The following is a 27359-nucleotide window of genomic DNA, read 5'->3' on the forward strand; positions in this document are numbered from 1 at the left end:
TATACCCAAGGTATCCTGTGGAACCCTATGGACTTCGTAGAAATAGAGATAACAAGGGTAAGTTCTTACCATATCTCATATTTTTTGTGTGTGACTGCATATGTGTGTGACAGTATCTATGTGTGTGACAGTATTTGTCTGACAGTATGTATGTTTTTGTTTGTGACAGTATGTATGTTTTTGTGTGTGACAGTATGTATGTTTATGTGTGTGACTGCATATGTGTGTGACAGTATCTATGTGTGTGACATTATGTATGTTTATGTGTGTGACAGTATATATGTTTGTGTGTGACAGTATCTATGTGTGTGACAGTATGTATGTTTATGTGTTACAGTATGTATGTTTGTGTGTGACAGTATGTATGTTTGTGTGTGACAGTATATATGTTTGTGTGTGACAGTATGTATGTTTATGTGTGTGACAGTATGTATATTTTTGTGTGTGACTGCATATGTGTGTGACAGTATCTATGTGTGTGACAGTATTTGTCTGACAGTATGTATGTTTTTGTTTGTGACAGTATGTATGTTTTTGTGTGTGACAGTATGTATGTTTATGTGTGTGACTGCATATGTGTGTGACAGTATCTATGTGTGTGACATTATGTATGTTTATGTGTGTGACAGTATATATGTTCGTGTGTGACAGTATCTATGTGTGTGACAGTATGTATGTTTATGTGTTACAGTATGTATGTTTGTGTGTGACAGTATGTATGTTTGTGTGTGACAGTATATATGTTTGTGTGTGACAGTATGTATGTTTATGTGTGTGACAGTATCTATGTGTGTGACAGTATCTATGTGTGTGACAGTATGTATGTTTATGTGTTACAGTATGTATGTTTGTGTGTGACAGTATGTATGTTTTTGTGTGTGACAGTATGTATGTTTATGTGTGTGACAGTATCTATGTGTGTGACAGTATGTATGTTTATGTGTGTGACAGTATCTATGTGTGTGACAGTATGTATGTTTATGTGTTACAGTATGTATGTTTGTGTGTGACAGTATGTATGTTTTTGTGTGTGACAGTATGTATGTTTATGTGTGTGACAGTATCTATGTGTGTGACAGTATGTATGTTTATGTGTTACAGTATGTATGTTTGTGTGTGACAGTATGTAGGTTTGTGTGTGACTGCATATGTGTGTGACAGTATCTATGTGTGTGACAGTATGTATATTTTTGTGTGTGACTGCATATGTATGTGACAGTATCTATGTGTGTGACTGCATATGTGTGTGACAGTATGCATATTTTTGTGTGTGACAGTATGCATGTTTATGTGTGTGACTGCATATGTGTGTGACAGTATCTATGTATGTGACAGTATGCATGTTTATGTGTGTGACTGCATATGTGTATGACAGTATCTATGTGTGTGACAGTATGTATGTTTTTGTGTGTGACAGTATGTATGTGTGTGACAGTATGTATGTTTATGTGTTACAGTATGCATGTTTGTGTGTGACAGTATGTAGGTTTATGTGTGTGACTGCATATGTGTGTGACAGTATGTATGTTTGTGTGTGCCTGCATATAGGGGGCATATCCATCAGCTCATGTAGCGGTGGGCATGCCCCCAGCATAACAAAAATGGGGGGGAGCGGCCTTCAGGAATTTCACATAAGGCCACACCCCTTGCCACGTGGCCACACCTACTTTTAGGGGCACGTGCCTTCGGCGCGCGCACGTGGGGCCACTTTCAAAATATTTTCCAGGGCCCTTTAAATTCCCAATCCGCCCCTGGGTATGATATCCCGGCTGCTGCATGGCCGGGATTTCGAATCCCGGCAGCGGCAGCCCAACAAAACAGTAGAGTCCGGCAGCGGCAGCCCGACAGCGCTGGAAATCACGATCGTGGTAAGGTAAGTATCAACTAATCTAACCTAATCCCCCTAACCCTAACGCTCCTTAGGGGTGCCTAACCCTAACCTCCCCCCCTGTTCCTAACCCTAATCCCCCCTCTAAATGCGTAACCCTAACCCCCCCCTTCCCCGCTGCCTAAACCCAAGTCCCCCGGGGGGTGCCTAACCCTGTCCCCCTGGGGGTGCCTAACCCTAACCCTCCCTCCCCCTAGCTTAACCCTAACCCTCCCTCCCTCTAGCCTAACCCTCCCGGGGGGGGCCTAACCCTAAGTCCCCCCTGGGTGCCCTAAACCTAACCCTCCCCCCCAGCGGCTGTCTGCTCACGGTGCCCGGCATCCGCTAGATCGGGATGCTGGGCGCCGGTCTCCCGGCGTCGGGGAAATGAGCGGCGTCTAGATATAGACGCCGGTCATTTATCCCACTGCGGGATAAAGCAGTCGGGAAGCCGGCTGCTGGGATTCCGGCAGCTGGCTTCCCGATTGTATACCCTTGGTAATGACTGGACAGTAAGACACAGCTCATATTGCAGCAGGATCCATTTGCAGAGTGAGCAGCACACATCAACTCTAGGTTTTATAAATTAGCTTACTCGTTACTCTTCCTTTAGATTGTATGATTTTAGTTCTTACATATGCAGAAGTTGATACAAGAGATAATATCATACTTTCCGACTTTAACTCATCTGCAGAAGAAGCCCAGGGAGGGGATGCAGCCGACAGGAGGGACAGGGCTAAATTACGCCATCATTATTTTAGCCCCGCCCACCTGTATAATCTCTCCATCATGCCCACTTCATTTGGAAATGGGTTGGATGCGGGAGATTTGCCTACTCTTCTGGGGATGCAGGGGACAAGTATGGGTAATTTCTACATCTTGTACAGCACTTCATTAGACGTGAACACTTTATAAATGCTGACAATAATCCTTACTTCAATATTAAATTTATACATACACAGGACTACAAAACACGTTTGAACTTACCTACTACCATGAGCACTGAAAACATGGCCAGTGTGAGGTATGATCCACTGCTGATCATGTTAGCAAGCATTTTGCATAGAGGATAAGATAGCAGAGAGGCCCAAAACAGCCAGTTCAAGAGAGTCCATGGTCTACGGGGAGGTACAATAGCAGTGTCAGGATAGACTCCTGTTTTATAGTACGCTTCTTGAATAGCATCCTAAGAAAATCAAAATGAACATATTTACTTTCTATGAATGGAGTATGAACATACATTAAAAGGACATTGTCACATACTGTAAATGTTTATGCTTTTTATTTTTTTGCTCATGTTTTAAGTACACAATTTTTTATCTTTAACAGGAAAAAACAGAATTATAGGGGGCTGTAACTGTAGAGAAAGAAGTACAAGCAAATGATAATAATGTGTGGTGCAAACCCTTTGGTTTTGCACTGTGCATCTTTATGGTCCACCCACAGCAGAACATGGTGCACTGTATACACTCCACTCACCGGAGACACCTTCATGAAGTTCACCAAGGTGGAAAAATGGAAAGAGGTGCACTGTGCAAATGTCCAACCTACTATCATTTTTGAGCCATCTCTTTCTTTAAATAACCTTTCTTCTAAAATATTCCCAGATGTATCCTCATTTATGCTTAAATTAATAGAAGTTTGTGGACATGCCTAAATATACTTCTTTACAGTTTTTCTCATTTCAATAATATTGCTGAAATTTTGTTTAAGCACTGTATCTGCTCCCCCATAAACCCATGCACTTAGCATAAGTCACTCACAAAAACCAAGGTGCTTTATAACTGAGTATTGACTACACAAAATTCTGTGAGGACCTAAGATCAAGGTATATAAGTGGGTTCTGAGACTGAAGTCTGTACTAAAACGTTAGTTACATTATATACTTAATAAAGAAATGGGCAACAGTAAGGTATAAAAATTTATTTTTAATGCAAGTGTTATACTAATAGATGCTATTCATCAGGAGTATAACCAGGGCCGAAACTAGGATTTTTGTCACCCGGGGCAAGGCCATAATTTGGCGCCCTCCAAAAAACATACAACATAGAGGACGAAAAGGGTGTGTGGTTTTGTGATACAATAATGCCCCTTATAACACATTATGCCACACAGTAATGACCCTTATAACACATTATGCCACAGTAATGTCCTTTACAACACATTATGTAACACAATAGTGCCCCTTACAACACATTATGCCACAGTAATGCCCCTTATTCATTAAGCCAGTGATGTCCCTTATACATTATGCCACAGTAAATGCCCCATATACATTATGCCACAGTAATGCCCCATTTACATTATGCCACAGTAAGGCTCCTTGCACATTATGTCACAATAAGGCCTCTTTTACATTAGCCACAGTAAAGCCCCATCTCCCTTCTCTTACCTGCCAGAGCCATGCGATGGGTGAGCTTTGGGTGACGGGCGACAGGACTGTTACGTGCTGGGGAACTGTCAGTACTGCTGTCATTGTAATGTGGTGCTGCTCGCAAACCAATTGGAGCTCACGTACCGTCGGGCTCTGCTGATTGGCTGCTGTTCCATGAGCACAGATTGTCTTGCTACCGGCACCACATTAGACTGACTGAGTCTCTGTGCCTCTCAAGGCCGGGATGTGGCTCCAAACCCACAGGAGCAGCAACCTAGCCTCCCAGCAGCCTGTCCCCAGCACCCCTCAAGTCCGGCACCTGGGTCACGTGCCCCCTTAGCACCCCCCTAGTTTCGGCCCTGGTATAACATGTATTCTGAGCGGCAGTAAGTTTTTGTAACTGATTACAATTTGTTAATAATCTTGATGATATGGCTTAGCTGATATAATGTAGAAGAATTTCAACCCAAGTTTGTAGTTACTATTACTATAGGTATTATGCATTTTTATTGCTCATTTCTTCTTAAGCTTACTACTTACTCCTGCGTTCAGATGCTAATATCTAAATAATCCCCATTTATCATTTGTTTGTTCCACAATCCCTGACTGACCACTATTTCCAGCCAATAGTCATATATCTTGGATCCATTAGTTTCCGCAGTACAATGCACGTCACACTCTTTTGGCTATCAAGCTTTTCATGTATCTCCTTCTAGCAGTGCTCAGCTGTAGTGCATTGTGATGTGCCCCTTTATTTTCTGCTCGTTTGCTGCAGTTATAAAAATAAAATATCACGTTAATGTTTTTCATTACATTAATTGAGCTGGAGACAGCATTTGTGCAAAAGTCCACTGTATGCCATGTACAGCAGCCTGATTGCACCAGGTGATTTCTATTGACCAATTACTCACCAAGTCTGAATCATGCTACATAAACCTATAATTATCATATGATTTGAAATAATACAAGTAATTTACTGTTCGGTATCACAGGGAAAGGTGAAGATATTAAAGTAAGAAAGTTTTTATTCGGACTTTGCTAGTTGCAATGATTATAATTTGATCAGTTTAAGCTAAAGCTATGATCATTTATAAAGTTTACAGAATAATTTTGTTACATGAGTAGGCCATAGTGTGTTTCTAACACTTGAGGGTTTACAAGTATTTATAAAGTGAGGTACACACTTGTCCATATATATTGTCTGTTCCGACAATGAACGATATATCGCTACTGCATCGGCAGGTGTGTACACCCGATATGTCTGTGAACGAGGTCGTTCACAGACATATGAGGTCGGCCCTGCAGCACAGCCGATGCCATGATGTCATCCAGATATTTTGGTACGTCTGTGTGTGTGTTAGGCGACCCACCGCCGGCCCGTACACTGGCTGCAGGAACCACTGACACTGATATCACAACTGAGCGAGCAAATTTAAATGCCCGCCCAGTTGTGATGTCTGGCCAGACATATCATGCGGCTGATTGCTAAGTGTGTACAGCTTACAAAAACTGGTCAATTGGTCTGCGTAATGGCTTGTTGGCCACTGGGTTGCTCAAGTATGCACCCACACATGAATTTCCAATGTGCACGTAGTAGAAGTTGTCCATATTGCTTTTAGGAAATAAGGAGAATTTATTTCAATCTCCCCTCACACTCAGGTAAAGATAATGTGATGGTAGTCAACGGGGTATCATACGTAAAATACTTACTTTTTCCTGGTACATTTTGTGGAGCCATCTGGCACATTCCTGTTCCCCTTCAGGTATTTCTTCCAATGGAACTCGTCTGGGGAATTCACAACATGTCATTTATGGTCACATATTTAATATAACTGCCAATGTAAGAGTCATTTAAAAAAATCTAATTTTAAAGCCCTTTCACATATAACAATATTGAGGTACTACATTCAACCAGATTTTTGAATACACTGCAACTTCCCTACTATTGTTGATCTTGTCCAGTTAAAAGTTTGTATCAATGTAGACAGAACCTCCTACCTACCTACAGATGTGTCCTCATACACTATTGCTGCAGTTGTGCCAAACAGTTTCAGACTCGATATACAAGTATCGCATATCAAACTACTCACTTCCGTTTTTTAAGGGGTTTATTTAATTAAATTGCAACTAAAACACATTTTTGGGTGTAAAAGACGCTATACCCCTCAATGTGGATCACTCGCATATTGAAGTATGAGGACACATCTGTATACTTGCACAGGTGTGGACAAAGTTGAAAGTGAAAGGGCAATGGTGCCCATGGCTGCCATGAGAAATTCGAGCCCTGGTACACAAACTTCCCCTCCATAGATGCTTAAGACAGAAATTGAGCAGTGACAAGAGTCGTGTCCACATTGTGTTGGGGGTGTGGCCAGGCATTGTGCCTCCATGGGGAGTGATTTAGCGCAATCCCCTGCAAATACAGTCTTGCACTGTCACTTGCATCACTGCTGACAAAGTGGGATGAGAATCTTTCACACAATACAAATGGACCCAGACCATCTCCTTTTGTCGGTGCTCCTGCTAAGGGGTAAGGGGCTAAATGTCCTGAAGAATATCTAAAATATGACAAATCAAATGTTTGTTGGTATTAGAAGCCCATTAATCCAGCACTTTACAGTCAACTATGTGTAAAATTGACCTAACTGGCCAGCAAGCTAGCAGGATGAATGGCTACCTTTACACCATCTAATGACCAATACAATAGGCCTACAATATCAATTAAAACATCTAGAATAAGGACAGTACTATCAAACATTTACAAACATGTATTATAATAAAAGGCTTGTAGGCAGGACATAAAGAATGGCATCCATGAAACCATTAGCTACCTATGCACTCCTTAAATAAGACTTGTGTCCCATCTTTGTATCACTGTCTATGATTTTGAATTTTATATTTAAAAAATTTAATAATTACAGCTAGGGTTTCAGTTCTGATATAGGTAAATGTTAGATTTTAACATTTTATTTTAATTTAGGTTTTAGCTTACATTGAGAGTTTCAAGTAGTGTAGAAGTCTGGTTTAGTTTTAACTAAAATCCTGACCCTAAAACATTTATTCAAAACTTTCATTTAAGCGGTAGGAAATGGACCCTTATTATATAAGGAACACAAAAGATCAGACATTACCTCTCATTGCTTTACCAACTACTGTTAGAAAGATATAATAACTGATAACACAAATAAGTGATTAGGATAGGTGAAGAAAGAGCAAGTGATTTATTTGTAAATAGAAAAGTACATGGCTAACTTGCTATATCTCCTTAAATCATCTGATTTTGGTGGGACTGGCTTGATTTGAGGACCTCCTAAACAGTTAACTTATCAGAGTGTGATACTTACCTCTCAAGTACATGAGTTCTTAGATGAGTGAACCACAGTGGGCTGGAGTTTTGTTGGATCACAGGAGGGGATTATTTTATCTTGATTTTGCAATCTAAATTGTTGGGACATCAAAAATCTATTGCTTCTCTTCTGATGAGCAGATATGGTCACCAGGCTTTGTCAACTTAAGCCAACCTTTGTTTTATCTGCTTATCCCTGGATCTGTATAAAGCTCTGTGGCATCAATGTCCACCAACTGTCATTTGTACAGTATATAATAAATATACTATACCAATAGTTACCTGACATACACACAAAAGTGTATAATAATTTAGCAATAATTTCAAAAACAAAACTTTCTACATGAATCATATATCCTTTTGCTTTAAGTTGCAATTCACTGAATAACCATTTATCCACCACAACACCATTTTCTTTACTCTCCAATAGTCTCCCAGAGGGTCTGTCCTAAATCCAAAATAACTGCTACCTTCCTTGAAAATGTGATTTACAGTGCACATATATGTTTATGTTACCTTTCAAAAAGACTAATGACACAAATCTGTTTACAAATGCAAGCATAACTGACCGATCTACTGCGAGATATAGTCTAATTTGTTAAGATGTACATCTATGCAGGTAAATACAGTATGTCCTGAGCTTTTGAAGCCTGGACAATTTGAATTTGCTGTCCATAGGATTGTCTCACATTTATATTAATTTGGGACACTTTACATTTAGTAAACAAAACAAATTGGTGCAGAGAAGATTTGTGCGATTCTATTAGCACGCACATTTTGGGGAAATGTACAGTGCATCCGGAAAGTATTCACAGCGCTTCGCTTTTTCCACATTTTGTTGTGTTACAGTCTTAATCCAAAATGGAATCAATTCATTTTTGTACTCAAAATTCTACACACAATACCCCATAATGACAACGTGTAAAAAGTTTTTTTTGAGATTTTTGCTAATTTAATTACAAAAAAAACCTAAGAAATCACATGTACATAAGTATTCACAGCCTTTGCCATGAAACTCAAAATTGAGCTCAGGTGCATCCTGTTTCCACTGATCAACCTTGAAATGTTCCTACAGCTTAATTGGAGTCCACCTGTGGTAAATTCAGTTGATTGGACATGATTTTGAAAGGCATACACCTGTATATATAAGGTCCCTCACTTGACAGTGCATGTCAGAGCACAAACCAAGCATGAAGTCTAAGGAATTGTCTGTTGACCTCTGAGACAGGATTGTCTCGAGGCACAAATCTGGGGAGGGTACAGAAAAATATCTGATGCTTTGAAGGTCCCTATGAGCACAGTGGCCTCCATCATCCGTACATGGAAGAAGTTTGGAACCACCAGGACTCTTCCTAGAGTTGGCCGTCCATCTAAACTGAGCAATCGGGGGAGAAGGGCCCTAGTCAGGGAGGTGACCAAGAACCCAGTGGTCACTCTGTCAGAGCTACAGCATTCCTCTGTGGAGAGAGGAGAACCTTCCAGAAGGATAACCATCTCTGTAGCAATCCACCAATCAAGCCTGTATGGTAGAGTGGCCAGAGGGAAGCCACTCCTTACCAAAAAGCACATTGCAGTCAGCCTAGAGTTTGCCAAAATGCACCTGAAGGACTCTCAGACCATGAGAAACAAAATTCTCTGGTCTGATGAGACAAAGATTAAACTCTTTGGCGTGAATGCCAGGCGTTATGTTTGGAGGAAACCAGGCACCGCTCATCACCAGGACAATACCATCCCTATAGTGAAGCATGGTGGTGGCAGCATCATGCTGTGGGGATGTTTTTCAGTGGCAGGAACTGGGAGACTAGTCAGGACAGAGGGGAAGATGAATGCAGCAATGTACAGAGACATCCTGGATGAAAACCTGCTCCAGAGCACTCTTGACCTTAGACTGGGGTGATGGTTCATCTTGCAGCAGGACAATGACCCTAAGCACACAGCCAAGATATCAAAGAAGTGGCTTCAGGACAACTCTATGAATGTCCTTGAGTGGCCCAGACTTGAATCCGATTGAACATCTCTGGAGAGATCTGAAAATGGCTGTGCACCGACGCTTCCCATCCAACCTGACGGAGCTTGAGAGGTGCTGCAAAGAGGAATGGGTGAAACTGCCCAAAGATAGGTGTGCCAAGCTTGTGGAATCATATTCAAAAAGACTTGAGGCTGTAATTGCTGCCAAAGGTGCATCAACAAAGTATTGAGCAAAAGCTGTGCATACTTTTGTACATGTGATTTCTTATTTTTTTTTTTTTAATAAAATTTGCAAAAATTTCATAAAAACTTTTTACACATTGTCATTATGGAGTATTGTGTGTAGAATTTTGAGGACAAAAATTAATTTATTTCATTTTGGAATAAGGCTGTAACACAGGCTTGCCTACCCTCCCGATTTGGCCGGGAGCCTCCCGATTTTCGGTTGCCGCTCCTGGGCCCCCTGGAAAGGCAGGCAAGCCTCCTGGAAGCTGGCATCCCTCCCTACCCCCCGCAGAGTTAATATCAAAACCCCCGCAGCAGGGGGACCTGGTGACGCGATTCGTGCTGAATCACGTCATCGCGGCCCCGCCCCCTGCTTCACAATGCCGAAAATAACGGCATTGTGAAGAGGGGGCGGGGCCACGATGACATGATCACGCGACCCCGCCCCAAATGTGACGTCATGGCCGGGCACGCCCCCTGCTGTTAGCCGACGATCAGCTCCCTCCCGGAAAGGAGGGAACTGATTGTCGGCAAGTATGCTGTAACATAACAAAATGTGGAAAAAGTGAAGGGCTGTGAATACTTTCCAGATGCACTGTACATCACTCCAGATAAATACATGGGTAGATTGCCCTCCCCTCGTACATAAAGTTCTTACATTGAACCTTGAGACTGCTGCACAAGAGAATTCTGAAAACACATAGGACTGATGTATTGCCAAGTCCATCCAATCAAGAGCTGCTTCTTATTTTAGGCATTGTATTTATATAGATTAAAATATGTATATATGAGAAATTCAATATTTAGTCTAGACTCCAGCTGCATGAAATAGATGTTTTCTACTGTATACTAATCAGTTATACCAACAGTCAGCAATATTCATCAATATGTTATAGCTTCCTGTTTTTCTTCTTTTGGGAATTTTTGTACTTGCTGTGCAAGAGACAGTTTGATTATGTAAAGCACATGTCAGATTTCCATTGTAAAGATAAATTACCTGGCCACTTACAGTGGAGTGAAAAAGTTTTTCCAATGTTCCAGATTTGTTCTATTTTGCATATTTGTCACTTCATTTTATCAGATATTCAAATAAAATTGAATACAAGACAAAGACATCCTGAGTAAACACAAACTAATGATCATTTAATTTATTGAAGGAAAAAAGTTATCCAACTCCTATATCACCTATGTAAAAAATAATTACCCCCTAAACTTTAGAAGCAACAAATTGCAACCAAATGTTTCCAATAACTGATGATCAGTCTTTCATATAGCTGTGTTGGAATTCTGGCTCATCCTTCTTTGCAGAATTGCTGTAATTCAGGCACATTGGAGCATTTTAAAATTTGTAATTTTGTTTCTATTGAGCCATTCAGAGACAGACTTTTTCTTTGGATTGTTGTCTTGCTGCACTTGATCTTCAGCTCATGGACTGATTACCAGACATTCTCGCTCTTTTTTGTGGAATCATGAATGCTGACATAATGGAGAGAAAATGCCCATAATCCAACATTTTTCGCAAAATACGCTTGGCAAGCCTGTTCTAAATACATTAACACCCCCTAGGTTTCAACTTTGCATAGACTACATCCTAAGGAAGTTTCCAGCAATTATTGTTAATGTATATAGTGCCAATCATGTTACACAATGTTTATATAATCATTTACAACAGTCCCTGCTCCAGTGGAGCTTACAATTCAAAATTCCATACCACAAACTATGGGTCCATTTTGGGAGAAATCAATTGGAAAACCATATCCCAATTATAAGAGAAAATAATAGTGTATGAATATGATCAAAGTGTATATAATAATGTAAACAGATTATAAGAATTATTGGAATAAAATGCAATAATGATGCAGTGATAAACATAATGACTTTATTGGAAAATATAAGTGGCGGTTGGAGGTTCAAATAACATTTTAAATCACTTTATTAAATTTCTGACATATTTGTTTATCTTTATTTTAAACAATATTTTGCCCAAACTAGGGTTCCCTGTAGATTGAAATCCATTTATATGAAAACATTGTTTTAATATGAATGTTATTAAAGACTGTACATTTTAAACAAGACATACGTTAACCAAATATTATTTCATTTGTGCACTATAACAGGAAGCTCTTCAGTTTTACTTTGTTTTTTTTGTATGTACATCAGAAATCAAATAACCTGCAATTGTGGGGAAAGCTGAAGCACCCAGAAATAACCCACACAAACACTGGGAGAACTTACACTACATGGTCTCGTATGTAGATAGCGCTCCCACTAGGCTGTTTTAGTAGGGCGCGTGGAGAGCTTGAGGGCAGCAGGACCTAGAATCACTAGTAGACACCCAGAGCCCTAGTCTGGATGCCCATATGTGCTTGTTGAACCTCTCATTCCAAAACCTTGGGAATTAATATGGAGTTAGTCCCCACTTGCTACTATAGCAACCTCCACTCATCTGATAGTGTTTTCTAATTTTAGAGATTTAGAAACTTGGCTGTGGAGATTTGCATCTATTCAGTAACAAAAGAATAAGTGAGGTCAAGAACTGATGTTTATGTGCGGGCCATTTAGGTTTCCTCTACACCAGACATGGAAAACCTTTTTTGATGGACCTTGCTTACAGCAGGCAGGCATTATCATAGGAAAGGGCCTTCTGCAAATTGTTGCCACCAATTTTGAAACACATAATTCTCTAGAATGTTATTGTAGACCAAGATCATTATTCCTCCACCAAACTTTAGAGTTTTCAGTAAGCTTTCAGACACACAGCGTTATTCTGACATCTGCCTAAACAAGATTTGTCCGTTAGATTGCCAGATGGTGAAGCATGATTCATCACTCCAGAGACAAATGGCGACGTGCTTTACACCACTCCAGCCAATATTTAGCATTGAGCAGGGCAATCTGTGGATTGTGTGTAGCGGCTTGGCCATGGAAACCCGACATGGAGCTATTGACACACACTTCTTGTGTTGACATTGATTCTAGAGGTAGCTTGATACCATGTAGTGAGAGTTGCAACCAAGGACAGATCATTTTTATGTGATACACACTTCAGCATTCGGTGGTCCCATTCTTGGAGCTTGTGTGACCATATTGCGGCTGAGCTGTTGTGCTACTAGATGTTTCCACATTACAATGACACTTAGTTGACAAGACAGATCCAGCAGGGCAAACATTTGAGAAACTTTTTTGTTGGAAAGGTGACATCCTATGACAGTTCAAAGTCATTGAACTCTTCAGAAAGACACATTTAATTAGTACTGTGTGAATATAGAAGCCAAACATACTAATTAAAAGGGGTGTCCACATACATTTGACTATGTAGTGTACAAACTCCACACAGATGGTGTCCATGCCAAACTAATACCCATGTCCAATGGGATTTAACTAGTCTAATTAAAAAAAGCCCCAAAAATTATAATTTCACTGTCCATCAAATGTTTTATCTTATACTATACAATTCTCACCTCACATACAGATCTGCATGGTACTTCTTCCCGTTTAATACTCCAAGTAAGGTTGGATTTTCATTATTTCTGAAATTGAGCGTGGAGTCATATACAGCAGAGACTGTGGAGAAAAAGAGTTAATCAGGCACAACACATAGCAGCTACATTTGAATACAATTTCCAGAGATATGTTACTGTTGGTTAGGCATGTACAGTTACCAGAGATCACACTCCTTGAGCTCTAAGCTAGGGTTTTTACTTAGTTTTTCTGTTACTTTAAACATGCTGAAGTGAACATTACTGAAACCTATTTGCTATATATTTATTTAAAAATAAATGAATCTTCTGCTGGTTACTCAGGTTCTTTACCAGTAGCTTTACTGCTTTTTTTTTTATAACATTCTTCTAATAAAAAATAAAGCAAAATAAAATAAACCATTTTTTTTAACGACATACACTACCAGATTCCTTTTTCTGCACCCAGGATTTTTTGAGCAATTGTTTTGCAGTATTCATTTTGTGAAACTCTCATTCTCAAAGTTAGCAAAATGATCTGTACATAAACATACATTATAAACCATTCTAGAAATGTGCAGCTAGACTACTATATTACATTCACTTAATAGAAATCATTCTAAAATGAGCAGCCCAAACTTGCCTACTTTGAAAAAGCATTTCAGGGGGATTGTGAAAGAAACACCTATAAGCGCTGCGGTAATAAGGACGTGTACGCAGGGGCATTTCTAGAGAGGAGGGGGCCTGTTTGCAGTCTCCAACACAGGCCCCCTCCTGTCTGTCCAACGGCCGGCTGCGCACTGAGCGGTGCGCGGCCAGCGCCGCACTTATAGATTCTGGGCACTAGAGTGTGGAAATAGGAGCAGACACCTGAACAGATTTAAATTGAAAAGTGGGTTTTTTAATGGGTGAACTTGCAGACATGTACACGGATAATAAAATAAAGTCCAGAATATTAAGAGGAGGGTGATGATTAGAAACTGTAGTGAAATATGTATAGGTAATGTCCAGGTAGTGGCAAAACTAATATAAGTCTTTGTAATCCAAATGGTCACTGCAAGGCTGCAGACAGGATAACAGTACTGATTGAAACTGGTGAGGAGAAATCCGGAGAGGTAATGGAGTAATTAAATAGCAGCAGCTGATGAATTAAGTGGAGAGTTGTACTGAGATGGCTCAGTGTAGAAGCAGAAGCTAGGTAAATGGAGGCAGTGTACGTTCAGGATTAACTGTACGCACAGGTCATTTGGCAGGGAAAGGGTAAATAGAAGGTGCAGGATGGTTCCAGCAGGAGACTGGGAGCAGGCAGAGCAATGCAGGCTACTTGGAAGCTGGGATCCAGCAGGAGCACAGGCGAGTACTCAAGCAGGCAGGTATACAGGAGCACAGGAACTCTCTCACAGCATAAGCTGTAAAACACATTGCACTGGCAACTATAGGAAGCTCTGAACTCCCTTAAGTACCCAGTGCAGAATCATGATAGGACAGAGAGCATGTGACATGCCAGGACTGGAGCAACTAAGTCACATGACCAGAGGCAAGATGACGGCGCCCATACCAGAGCAGAATGGAAACACCACCAGGCCTACCCCAGCCAGAATGACACAGTGCCTGTGGAACACCTTGCAAAGCCAACGCCCACCGCCAGACACCAGCCCCTCTGCCAGAAGGACCATGCCACAGTGCCCTTACAGGTACTACCCATCGTCCCTTATGCAGAGAAACTCTGGTCGTGCCAGTACCCCACTCCTTACAGGTGGCCTCAGTACACTTACCAGGCTTCTCTGGATGGGCAGAGTGAAACTTCCTGATGAGTGTAGGAGCACAAATGTCTTGGGCATTAGTCTATCAGCGTTCTGCCGGGCCATAGCCTCTCCAATCCAGAAGATATTGCAACTACATTTCAAACTCCACACCTCTCTTAGGTTGGACATGGGGAGGAACTAGAAGGACTTTGAGGAACTTGTTGGGTAAGGCAGGTGCAGCGTCATGCACCAGCTAAGGACCAGGTGATGTTGGGGGGTGGGGCTTACATACAATACACACCAGACGTGGCTGCCTGTCGAGGAGTGGTCAATTTATGGTTTACTATTAGCCGGGGACCAGTGGCAGATGGCATTTGTGCACCTGAGCCCTTAGAATCTTGGCACCCCTCAGGACCTCGTGGCCCAACACGGGTGTACCCCATGTACCCCCCTGTCGCCGGGCCTGCGTCTGGGAGGCATGTCATAAAGTTGACTTACATCCAAATGGATACAAAGCCCCAAAGCAGCTGTTGTTGCTCAGTAAGATCTACTTGTTGATGAAAACACACTGATACATCTAGAGATGTGCGGGATGGTTTTAATGGGTTATCGCCAAGTTCGGATTTCTCTTATTGGCTGTGACAGCCGGATAGCCAATATGATGCCTTTTTAGAGATCCAAACATATCCGAGTAAAACTGAACTGCACATCTCTAGATACATCATTGTGCCTTATTACCAATCCAGGGAAATGGCACTGATGATCCTATTTGAATGTATATAGATCTTACTTATTTTCTTCCCAAGTATATAACAGCTACATAATGGGGAGTTGGTAGACTCTTCAGGGAGACTGAGTGAGGACTGGATTGGAGAAACAGTTTTCCAGTCAGACATGTATTGTGACATCCTTGATTAAGGTTCAACCAGTGTACATCATCATAACAGATACTATGAACTACATCTAGCACAGCAGATGTCACATAAATGTCTGTGCAATTTAAATGCATTTATAAAAACAAATTAGAGAACTGGGACTGTCCCTGGAAATTAAGGCAGTTTAAATTTAAAAAAAGGATGAGCTTTTGCTTTGTCATATATATATATATATATATATATATATATATATATATATATATATATGTATATTTCTAAGGCATACTATATAAAAGACATATGTGAGAGAGTGTGCAATATGCATATTCTCTACTGAAACTCATATTTTTAAGCATATAAACCAATGGACGTAGGGCCTGATTCAGACGTGGGAATAGGGTGGGATATCTCTCTCAACTGTGAACCTGAACAAACCATATTGCAATGCAAGGGGTGTAAATACAAATGTGGGGTAAATACTGGCTGCTTTTGTATGTAGCCCACAAAAACTGCACAGCTTTATTATTACTCTACAATTTAGATGTCCGTTTGGAAACTCCTCCCAAATCTAAATCTCTCTGCACATTTTAAATCTGCCCCACCTGCAGTGCAGCATGGTTTCACCAAGATGATCAGTTGAGAGAGATATCTCACTCTATTCCCAAGTCTGAATCAGGCCCATAGGCCACAGGTCTTTTAATACCCTGAAAAATCCTAAAATGCACAAACAAGTGACAGAATTATACAACTTCCACTAGGTGGCAGAAGTTACATTATGAAGACAATTTTACTCAAACGAATATATAAATTAGCATTTTGTCATGCATTTTAGCATGTTCTACCAAGATCATTCACATTGCACATTGCATGGACCAAAATAAGGCATTTGCCAAATATTATAAAGAAACATGGCATTATATACTGATCATTACTTTAAATAGCTATTGTGGGACTTCACTTTTATTTAAACAATCAAGCATACTTATGTTTCAGTTTACAACAGGTATACACACCATTGGGCTGATTCATACGCAAATCTACGTCTGATTATGACAGATCTTGGCCGGATCTGTCATTGCGAGAATGTAGCTATTTTTATTCATTTTAACTCTTTCTTCACAGTTTACTGTAACGAAGCCTGCACAGATGATCTGTGCAGTGCTTCTCCCAAACCTGCATCACAGTGACTTTAATTGTATTCCCCAAAGCCCAGTTCCAGTGGTTGTGGCGGAAACGTTTCTTGCCTATAGAACCATTTGCCCAACAGCCACTCATCTGATAAACTGTTGACCACCTAGGCTGCAAGGATAGAGGTTGATTCAATCTTACAGTATCTCTGGCTTTTTGGGGAGTCTATCTTGAACATTGGTCAACCGGAAGACCATTTTCATGCGACCTCCTGGAACGCTCATCTGGTGTGGTTTCCTGTTTGCTGGTTCCAATTCTCCATTTTCCATTTGTTGGAAGTTCTGTTTATGGCTGCAGAAGATCTGCGTTGCCACTGTTTTGACCTCAGACCCCAGCAGACATAGTGCAAGTGGTAGGTAGACCATCTTTCTTCTGAAGTCTTGTTCTGTGAGGTGTCAGGTCCCCTTTCGTTGGATGTACCGAGATGCCTGCTTCATTAAGTGATTCAGCGATTGAGAAGCTGTGGTGTTCGATTTAATTTTCTCTGGTCATGCCTCAGACTTTCCAGTCTGTTTTATTACTGGGGCTGACTGTTTGACTTCTGTGTAGCTGCTTGGCTGTTTCTCCTGCAGTCTGGCCTTGCCTTGTATACTGCATTCCGCACCAGCCTCACAATGCTTTACTGTTGATGTCAGACATTTAAATTTACCTGGTGACCTATCCTTTTTATTGTTATTTTTTAGCTAATTCTCTTTACTTCTCCTCTCTACTCAACAACAACTTTTCTTAATAGGTCTCTATTTGTACCTTTGTCCTTATGTCCCCCACCCCATCCCCTTCCTTCCATCTCTGATTGGCCATTCCATCACTCCTGGCCTCTTTTTTTCTTTTCTATGTTACCCACCTTCATACTTTTCAAGTTGCAATAGTGGCAAGGACTCTGAAGCTCATCGCTGACTTTATCAACAATCGATCAGGTTCTATATCTGACATTTCAACGATAGCTTTGGAATACACCAGATCATACGTTAGCTTGCTTGTCTAAAACCTCCCATTGACTGTGCACATTTCTATGTTTTTTTTATTAATTTCAGATTTTTGTTGTCTTGAAAGAACATATGTACTTTAAAATATATTTCTTGTCATCAACAGATTAACCATCATTAATATCTCAGTTTTTAATTGTACTACTGGTAACTCGGTTTTATTTGTTTTGCCTTTTACACGGTAGCTTGATATTCACCAAAGGGTTATTCCAATGATTCCAGTCTTTCATATTCTGTCACTTATTAACATTACCATTTAGTGGTCACAATATAAATTACCTAAATTTATAACTCATAACTTGCCGCTAAGCTATTATTTAGTGTTTAACACAACTATTTTATAGATCTCAAGCTCTATTAACACCCATCAATATTATTAATACTAATTATATAGTAATTGCTCTATTGATCTGCCAGAAGTAAATGTTATTTGATTGTATTATTGTCATACTTGCTGACTCTCTGGCTGCCACCTCTGGGAATGTTGCAGTGGCAATGGTGGGCAGTATGGGGGTGTGGTGGTGCGATCACATCCCCGTTCCCGCTATACCATGCAGAGATAACTGGAATTGTAAAGCAGGGGGTGGGGCTACAATGACACGATTCACAGTGAATCGAGCCATTGGCCCTACCGGACCGTCCACTTTCACTCAGTAAGTGGGCGCGTGTGGAGGGGGGAGTTTGGGATGTGGGTGGTGGCCAGTCTGGGGGCCTTCTCTTGCGGGCAACCTGGAATGCCACCTGCTTTTCGGGAGCCTCCAGTTCATTAGGGGAGAGAAGACAAATAGGATTATTGTATCATTCCTGGCTACTTAATTTAGTAGTATTTTCTATACTGACACTCAGTAACTAACTGAACTACTTACAATTCTTTACTAGTTTCACTTATACTCTTATAGCATATATATTACAATTGTGTTACTGTTTTCTTATTAATGCCATATAACTGATTCACCTTACTTTGAGCTCTATTATTGTATATTATCAGAGCTTATTTTATGGTAACATCTGCTTTCTTTCTTCAGCGTTTACCAGTTTCTGACTATATTACTATACTTTTTACTGTTTGCTTATTATCGTTTTATCTATTCCTTAAATATTTTGTACTGTGGACCTGATTCAAACCTGCACGCTAGCAAGCGAGCGCTGCAGTCAGATCCGATGGACCCGATGTACGGATGATTGTATATACTTCCTGAAGATGACGTTCGCTAATGGGTGGCTAAAGACAGGCCGGTGGGCGTCTGTAAACACAAAGTGATCGCTCGCCAAGACATAGTGGGCGTGTTTAAGCCTTGCCATGCAAACGCCTACCTTGACGTCACTTAGATGAATTTCCAGACGCTGGGAGCGAGCAGCCGCATCTAGCGAGGGTCTGAATCAGGCCCTGTATACCAAGTTTTCTATATTTGTGATGACTGGCCTGTAGATCCTTGGGCAGAGCACTCTCACATGTAAGGTTTTGTTTAGTTTGAAACAACTGCCATGTAGTTATTTCATGTACTGTATTGAGAGCGGCTCAATTACAGTTGAATCTGCCTGCATAATTACAATAACCAACTTCTATAAGTTTTATAATAACTTTATTTATTGAAATTGTTCAGTCAGTAAATTCTTCCACTAATACTAGATTGGGGAAGTCTAAATAACTATTAGATCTTACTAAAATTGACACTTATGCTTCCAGAATACATTTTATACAACAGTGATTCTGAAAACCATAATCATTCACTCCAAAACTCTGTAGACACACAAGCCAACTCCATCAATTTCCTCCTTGCAAATGTAGACAGTGTTGGATACAGGATGCCGGTGCTCATGATCCCGGCGGTCAGAATCCCGACAGGGTTAGGATACCAACACCTGTTGGTAAGTATTCTAACCCTACCCTCTCTCACTGCACCCTCAACCTAACCTCTCTCCTAGTGCCTAACCCTAACCCTCCTCCCCATTGCCTAACCCTCCCCCTAGTGACTAACCCTAACCCGTCCCCTAGTGCCTAGCCCTCCCCCTAACTCCACTATTAACCGATGGGATGCCGGCGCTGGGATTCTGACTGGTGTCAGGATTCCAGCACCGGCATTCTGGGCGATGGAATCCCGACCACCGGGATTTCAACTACCTCCTGATAGAAGATCTATAAAATCACCAGAGAAGAAATTATCTTTGTTTTATTACTATCTACACATCAAGGACCTTCAAATTGATAGATGTACTGACTACTAATCTACAGAGTACTTTGAATATTTCAGAAGGCCCCTTATTCTAACATATTGAATGGGCTCATTGGCTGGAGCCTAACAGGCCTGATATTCATGTTGGACCACTTCCGGTTATAACAAAATTCTTAGATGTTCACATGAAGGAGCATACGACAAGGGTCATCAGCTCAAAGTTGATTGATACAAAATTCTTTATATTTTAAGATTTCTCAGCTACGGCCTCACAAAAGCAAAGAGAGTTTTGATTTGTGCAAAATGCTACACTATAACATGAAATGATACAAATTGCACGGCTCAGAGTCCAGGATAAGGAAGACATTAATCACCTAATAAAAGACAGCGGGTCACAACACATTTGAAATGTTCACATCCAAATATCTTTTTACATGAAACACTTTGGGAAGCTAGAGGGAGATCCGCTATCCAAGCCCCATGTCTAGGGGAAAACTATTAGCAAAAAAGCCACAGGGATAGCAATTTTATTTAATAGGAATTTACAATATTTAATTGTTAATACAATTACAGACCCCAATGGTCGTTTTCTAATTTTGGATGCTTAAATATGGGGTGGTAAATATATCTTAGTGTATCTATATACACCTAATGAAAACATATTTTAGATTGTGTTGTATTAAACAATGGACAGCGATAAAGTACCAATCAATCAGCTTCTAGCTGTCATTTTTCAAACACATAAACACAAGACTGTAAAATGACAGATGCTTTATATACGCTAATGCAATTACAGCTGTGATCCCGCACTCAGCTGCTGTGTGAAAATATGCAAATGTCGCAGACACTGGGATATGTATTGAGACAAATTAAAGCAACTGTGTACACATACGTAGCTGCAATCACGGCCCCTTAAAAAGTGGGAGGCACATATAGAAACCGTTGTAATACCTACAACGTTCACCTGATTTGGATGTAATTACCCTTAAATTAAATCTTAAAGTCTGCAGTTAAAGCACATCTTGTTTGTTTCATTTCAAAGCCATTGTGGTGGTGAATAGAGGCCAAAATATGAAAATTCTGTCAATGTCCCAATATTTATGCACCTGACGGTACATTTAACGTCCCTGGAGTTTTCTTTGCTGTACTTGATTGTAACTAGTGCATTATGTAGTTAGCAAAAGAAAAATAATTTATTCAATCAGAACCCTGTTTGTTTCAGTGAGAGTATTGTAGTAAAAGCCCTGCTTATGTGCTATGAACAGCAGTAGAGCAGTGAGAAGACTAGAAGTGAGCTTTACTGGCCTTCCCAGTTGAGCTTTCAGAATGCACTATGCCCAGTGCTGGGCCGACTTCCTCTATTGTCAGAGTTTCCCTGTTGTACGAGCTGTAATAAGCCTGCCAAGGAGAGAGCATAGGTCGCTAAGACTATTTAGTAAAGCACAAAGAAAAACAACAAAGAATCTTGTGACAGTAAATTTAACATTCTACAAAACTTCTGGGGACTAGAAGTGAAATAGTGAGAAAAAAGAGGAAAATGGCTACAATTACAAAATTACCTTATTATGACAAAAAAGATCTGCGATATTCCTCAAATGGACAGATTTAATTAGCTTTGGGTTGTTTCCAGAGGTACAAGCAGAACTGAGCATTAACTGCTTTCTTGAGGCTGTTCACGGATTGACCATGGGTCTGTAATTGAATAGCTCCAGGCACTTTAAAGCAGGAACAGACCATGCGACTCTACTCATGACTAACTGAATCCAATTATGTACCTAAAATATTCCTATATCATACTAAGGGGCCTATGTATCAAGTAGTTTTATACAGAAAATTATTTAAAAATTTTGCCGAAACTGCAGTTTATATGTATTGTACATATGTACTAATGACACAATGAAGATGTCACAGAAATCTCCTATAATCTCTTATTATTACAAAAATATCCAGCAAAGTGCTAATTAGCACTTCAGATTGCAGTCTCCATTATTATCAATGGGGACTACGATCTGACTCCTATGTACCAACCTCCAAAAAGCAAAGCTTTTTGGAGTTTGGCCCAGTTAGTTTTCATCATCTTCAGATGGTGTAAAGTAAACTGCTTTGAGCTTTTGCTAACGCTCTCTCGCAGTCCCTGGCCAGTTCCGGAAGCTGACACTGTGCACATGCGCAGTGTCAGCGCCACAGGAAAGACTTCTACAATTGCCGGGATATAACTCTCAGGGACAGCAGTTACCTCAACCGCTGTCCCTGCAAGTTCCCCCTTGTACATAAAGGGGATATTTTCATTAATAATGAAAATATCCTCTGCGATATGAATAGATAATAATCGTGGCAGTGACATAGACCCCTAAAATAACTATATCCCAAAAAACAAATCTTATCTTTTGCATGTGGCTGCAAACAAAGCATGTGAGGCTGCATAAAATAATGAATTAGGGCTTCACTTTTATTACTGCTATGCAGCATGTTCTAGACATCATTTTAACACAACCATGTTCAGCATTGGATTAGTCTGTGTGGCTACATTGTATTACAAATAGCAGTCATGCTGGGATAATCCTAATAGCCTCCATCTCATCTTCTAATAGGATTGTTCAGGATTGCATCATGAAGTATTCCTTTATTCAATTATTTTCATTATCTTAACGATTACATTCACTGTTAATTCAATGTACTAGATTACAAGCCAACCCTTCAGAGTGTTAATTATCTTGCACATGTGATGGTGGCAGCTGCTCATATTGCAGTTTAGCAAAGCTGTAATTCTGCTAAATACATTTTCTCTGCAAACTGTTTGTTTGGAATCCTCACAAAAATAATTTTCACCATACAAATAGTACCATTAGATGAGGGCTGAATAGGGTAGTGTAATATTTAGTTAAAATCAAAACCCATATATACTGTACAGTATTACATTTGTAATATATTTGTACAATTAAATATTCTATAAAATAAATTGTAATTATTAATAGAAGGTATTGCACAGCTTTCAATTATTTATATAAGTAAGGTGTCCCCTTTATTAAGTTGTTCCCTATGAAAAGTTTTAAACCCTACAGAGAGGAGGAAATTCACTAAAGTTTGTCACTTTATTTTAAGTGTTCACATGTCACTTTTTCTTTTATAAATAAAGCTACTGTATATCATGACTCTTAAGTCATTTGAACAATGAATCCATGAAAAACATTACATAAAATGGCCTGGAGTAATGCAATAAATAATTAGAACATAAGAGCAACACATAAAACAGCCCTTGGTTGCTAATGAACTTTCAGCTATACCTGGTGCCATGCAGCACTGAGATGTGTCATGTTTGTGCCACTACTGACTCACGAACAGCATTAACACCATTTGTGGTTGGCCCTATCCTATGAAGTCCATGGAGTGAAATTATTATGGTTCCTCTCGTTTCAAGGGTCCTTCTCACCCATTCTGGATTATAAAAAGTATGACAGCTATGACCCTGATGTGATGCTGATGATCTGGGTGTAGTAGGTATTACCACCGGCCACATGGCCGGAGGTTCAAATCCCGACAGCGGCAGCCCAACAAGGGTGAAGATCCCGATCATCCTAAAGGTAAGTATAAACTAACCTAATTTAACCCCCTAACCCTAACCCTCCTTTAGGGTGCCTAACCCTAACCCCCCTCTAAGTGCCTAAACCTAAACCCTTCCCCACAGCCTAAGCCTAAGTCCCCCGGGGAGGTGCCTAACCCTAACCTCCCCATGGGGGTGCCTAACCCTAACCCCCCCTTCCCCTAGCCTAAACCTAACCCTCCTGGGGGGTGGCTAACCCTAAGTCCCCCCGGGAGCCCTAAACCTACTCCCCCCCCGCGCGGCTGTCCGTTCAGCTTCGGCTTCGTTCGGTATGCCGGGCGTTGGTCTTCCGACGTCTGGTTAATGATGGGAGTCAAATTTTTGGCGCCTGTCATTAGTACCACGCCGGGATTAGAAAGTCTGGAAGCCGGCAGTCGCATTTAGACCGTCGGCTTCCAAACTACATCCCTGATGATCTTCTTAGTTTCCATTTGGTGGGGCTGACAAATATGAAGTCCCAGGTAATTTTTAGTGCCCTGGTCACTGGAAACTGAGGCATGAAAGTCCTGGCACTGAACAGTAGTAAAACCAGCATGGATATACTTCAGGATGCCACTTAATGCCACAGATCTTTATTGCTTGTAAAGCTCAGCCTCACAGTTGGCCAAGAATAGCCATAGTGTAAGGCGGTTTGAAATTGAAGGCAACATCCACAACACAGCAGGAGCTGTAGTACAATCATACCTCTGCATAAAAGTTACAGTCCTGAACGCCTTTACACATAGTGACTGACAAACCTCCTCTGTTGGCCATGGAGGTATCACTGACTATACAGTTATTGAATATGCCACATAAAATAAACAAAAACAAATTGTGGCTATATGTATAATGTGTCGAAGCTGGATTATTGGCTGAGACAAGATCAGTTTAAAATTGAATCGCAGCGACGCCATCTTGGAAATTAAATCGCAAGACGCCATTTTGCGAATGGCCGCCCAAGCGCCATTTTAGATAAACTCACACTTTAGTACATGTGGTGATATTACTGTTTGCATCATGCGATTGCATCTTATACCATTTCTCATACACACATTAATACGCACAATTGCGCAGTTAACTAGTCGCATATTAGCGAATACATAAGATCCTGTATGAAAACGCCGAATGTTAGTTTCATGCACACGCATCTGCCCCAAGTTAAATAGCGTCTTTACATCAAACCCCACATACTGTACTCACACATTACATATTCACATACAAGGTTCCATAAGCTTTAAGGTATAAGATTCAAGTATGCACATTTACTATAATTGCTATGAAATAAAGATTATTTTGTAACTAAGGTTTTATATGTGATAAATGTGGTATTGTACTGATGCGTACTCTCTCAACAGTATTCCGGTAACATCGATGTAGAGATTGCAACAGGCATTCTCAACTTATGGACCGCAGAGACTTCAAGCAACAAAATGTACATTATACGACCAACTGTTAGGATTTGCATGAGGCAGAAAACCAGAGACCCCCAGTTGTTAGAGGCTGGACTGTGTCTATTTGAACCAACCTGTTAGATGCCTTGTAACATATGCCCTCTCCTTTAGGACCAATGGTATTAGCAACAAACTTCTCTATTGTGTTGTCTATTTTTTTTTTGGGGGGGGGGGGGTATAAATATGTGTGCTCTGACCCTGGGTTCCTAGTCTTCGTGCTGAATGCTGATTGACGAGGGGTTTCTTGCTGATGCTTACATCTGGTCCAGAGCGCTGCATATGTATAACTGTACTTGGGTCTGTATAATTCCTTTGCACTAAATTGTACTTATAACTAGCGTGTAACTGACTGTACTTTTACTTAAATAATACTTTGTGCTTTGGAACCACAGGTTCTAGGTCTGGAGTCTTTATTTACTGTATAACTGCGTATGCACAATAGCGTCATCCTTAGAGGTTTATATTTATAGGCAGGATATCAGAAGGTATAGGCAGGGGTGTATAGAGGTTCAAAGGCAGTATCGTTAGTTGGGGGCTCGTAGTGAAGTCACTTACCCACTCACACGGCACATACGGTTATCGATATCTCACCAAAGGGTGGAGTGGCCACATGCAGGGTTTACCTGCAACCGCTCGGTGCTGAGAGATTGCTACCCATTTTCGTGTGAGCCAGGGACGCTGTATAGAATCCAGGGACAAGAGAGGAAAAAGTTTGTTTTCCTTTGTTGATAGAACCTAACATTTAAAGGGGTGCCGCAGTATTGAACACGCGGCTGAGTTTTGCGCACAGTAAAGACGCACTTTTGTGTACGCAGCTAAAGGTTGTCATACGGTTGTGTGGTAGTCGCATTATTGTGTATGCGACTGGTCGCACAATAGCGTATACGTACTTCCGGTTGTGCTGCCACATGTTTAAACAAAGCCGTTGAGGTTTACATTCTTTTCAATTGTTATCAATATCTGGGTTAACATGTATTTTTCTGCGCAGGAAAAAAAAGTGTGTAACTGTGAGTGTTTGTTTAGGGTGTAACACGGGACCTAAATGTTAAGGGTATCGTAGGACCCTTAAGTGCTAGGCGCAGGAGTTGGCCTAGTGACTCGGTAGCAGCTTACCGTTTACTTTACACAAAGCAGGTGTATGGTTTGTTATTTTTGTTAGGGTTCGGCCCCCAGCGTGATTATAGCGTTCAGTAATCAATGTGTGTGATCTGTTAGGCTTATTTGAACACTATAATTGAACCGCATAATCTTGGCTAGATTGTGATTGTGAGCTGGTGGGAGAGTGGACGAAATCAACTGGAACACAAAGGGTACTTTGCTGCCCCCTAGCAGTTGAGTAGTAGTGAAAAAGGGATTGCAGAGTGGAAGTGGCCTTTACTTCCGTAGGTGAGTTGAAGCGTCTAGAGGTCCTCCATAAGGTTTGCAAATACGCCTTTTTTCCAAGACGTTCGCAGGTAAGTGACAGTATCTTGACTGTTTTTCACCAGTTTAAATCTTTATTGAAAAACGTAGGAGTTGTCTCAGAATGGGAGCCACGCAAACAATAGAGATGTTAGACAATGATGTGCTGCTAATGGAAGCGCCGCTTGGATCGGCCCGTCGTATTATGCATACTAAGTACGGTACTTATGCAATAAGGTATTGTGATGTATGGTTTAAAATGACGATGAAGAGTGTTAGACCGTTTCGCAGAATTGGTAGTTTTGATAAAGATGTATTGGATAATGTCCGGGATCACATCAGTCTGATGCACTCCCGAGAGAAAAAGGTCAAATATTATGAATGTTTAAAGTTGTGGCAGCATGAAGGGGATGCGTGGCTTAAAAATGTGCAAGCGACGCAAACTAGCGTTGCGAGCGCATTGCCAGAGAATACATCCGCGACGCTAAATTGCAATGCGGGCTTGCCACAAAATGGCGCGCACGTGCAGCAAGTTATCGTTGCGGAAGGTATTGCCAGCAGTTCACGCGCACCACACCCACCTTATGTGGATGGAGGTGCAAGTACAGTTATCAAAAATACCCATAAAAATGTAACAAGCAATTTGTACCCTCTCTTAAGCAACTATAAAGAAAATGTTCATGATGTGGATGATGAGCCTATTGTAATGTCTGCCATTTCC

The 27359-nt window shown here is 40.8% G+C and overlaps 1 protein-coding gene across 4 annotated transcripts in view; it reads right to left on the reverse strand.

The window, feature by feature from the left end:
* The window catches only part of AGPAT4 (1-acylglycerol-3-phosphate O-acyltransferase 4), a 202493-nt gene that overhangs the window by 17255 nt on the left and 157879 nt on the right, over positions 1-27359 (reverse strand). For all 4 annotated transcript variants that reach the window (XM_088456634.1, XM_088456708.1, XM_088456768.1 and 1 more), the window contains 3 exons: positions 13242-13344; positions 5952-6027; positions 2855-3053 (listed from right to left, as the gene is read on the reverse strand). In XM_088456634.1, the coding sequence (XP_088312760.1) occupies positions 2855-3053; positions 5952-6027; positions 13242-13344 (378 nt within the window). The remainder of the gene's footprint in view (positions 1-2854; positions 3054-5951; positions 6028-13241; positions 13345-27359) is intronic.

Source organism: Taudactylus pleione, unplaced genomic scaffold (assembly GCF_031769625.1).
Source record: "Taudactylus pleione unplaced genomic scaffold, aTauple2 ptg000006l, whole genome shotgun sequence".
NCBI classification, from domain to species: domain Eukaryota; kingdom Metazoa; phylum Chordata; class Amphibia; order Anura; family Myobatrachidae; genus Taudactylus; species Taudactylus pleione.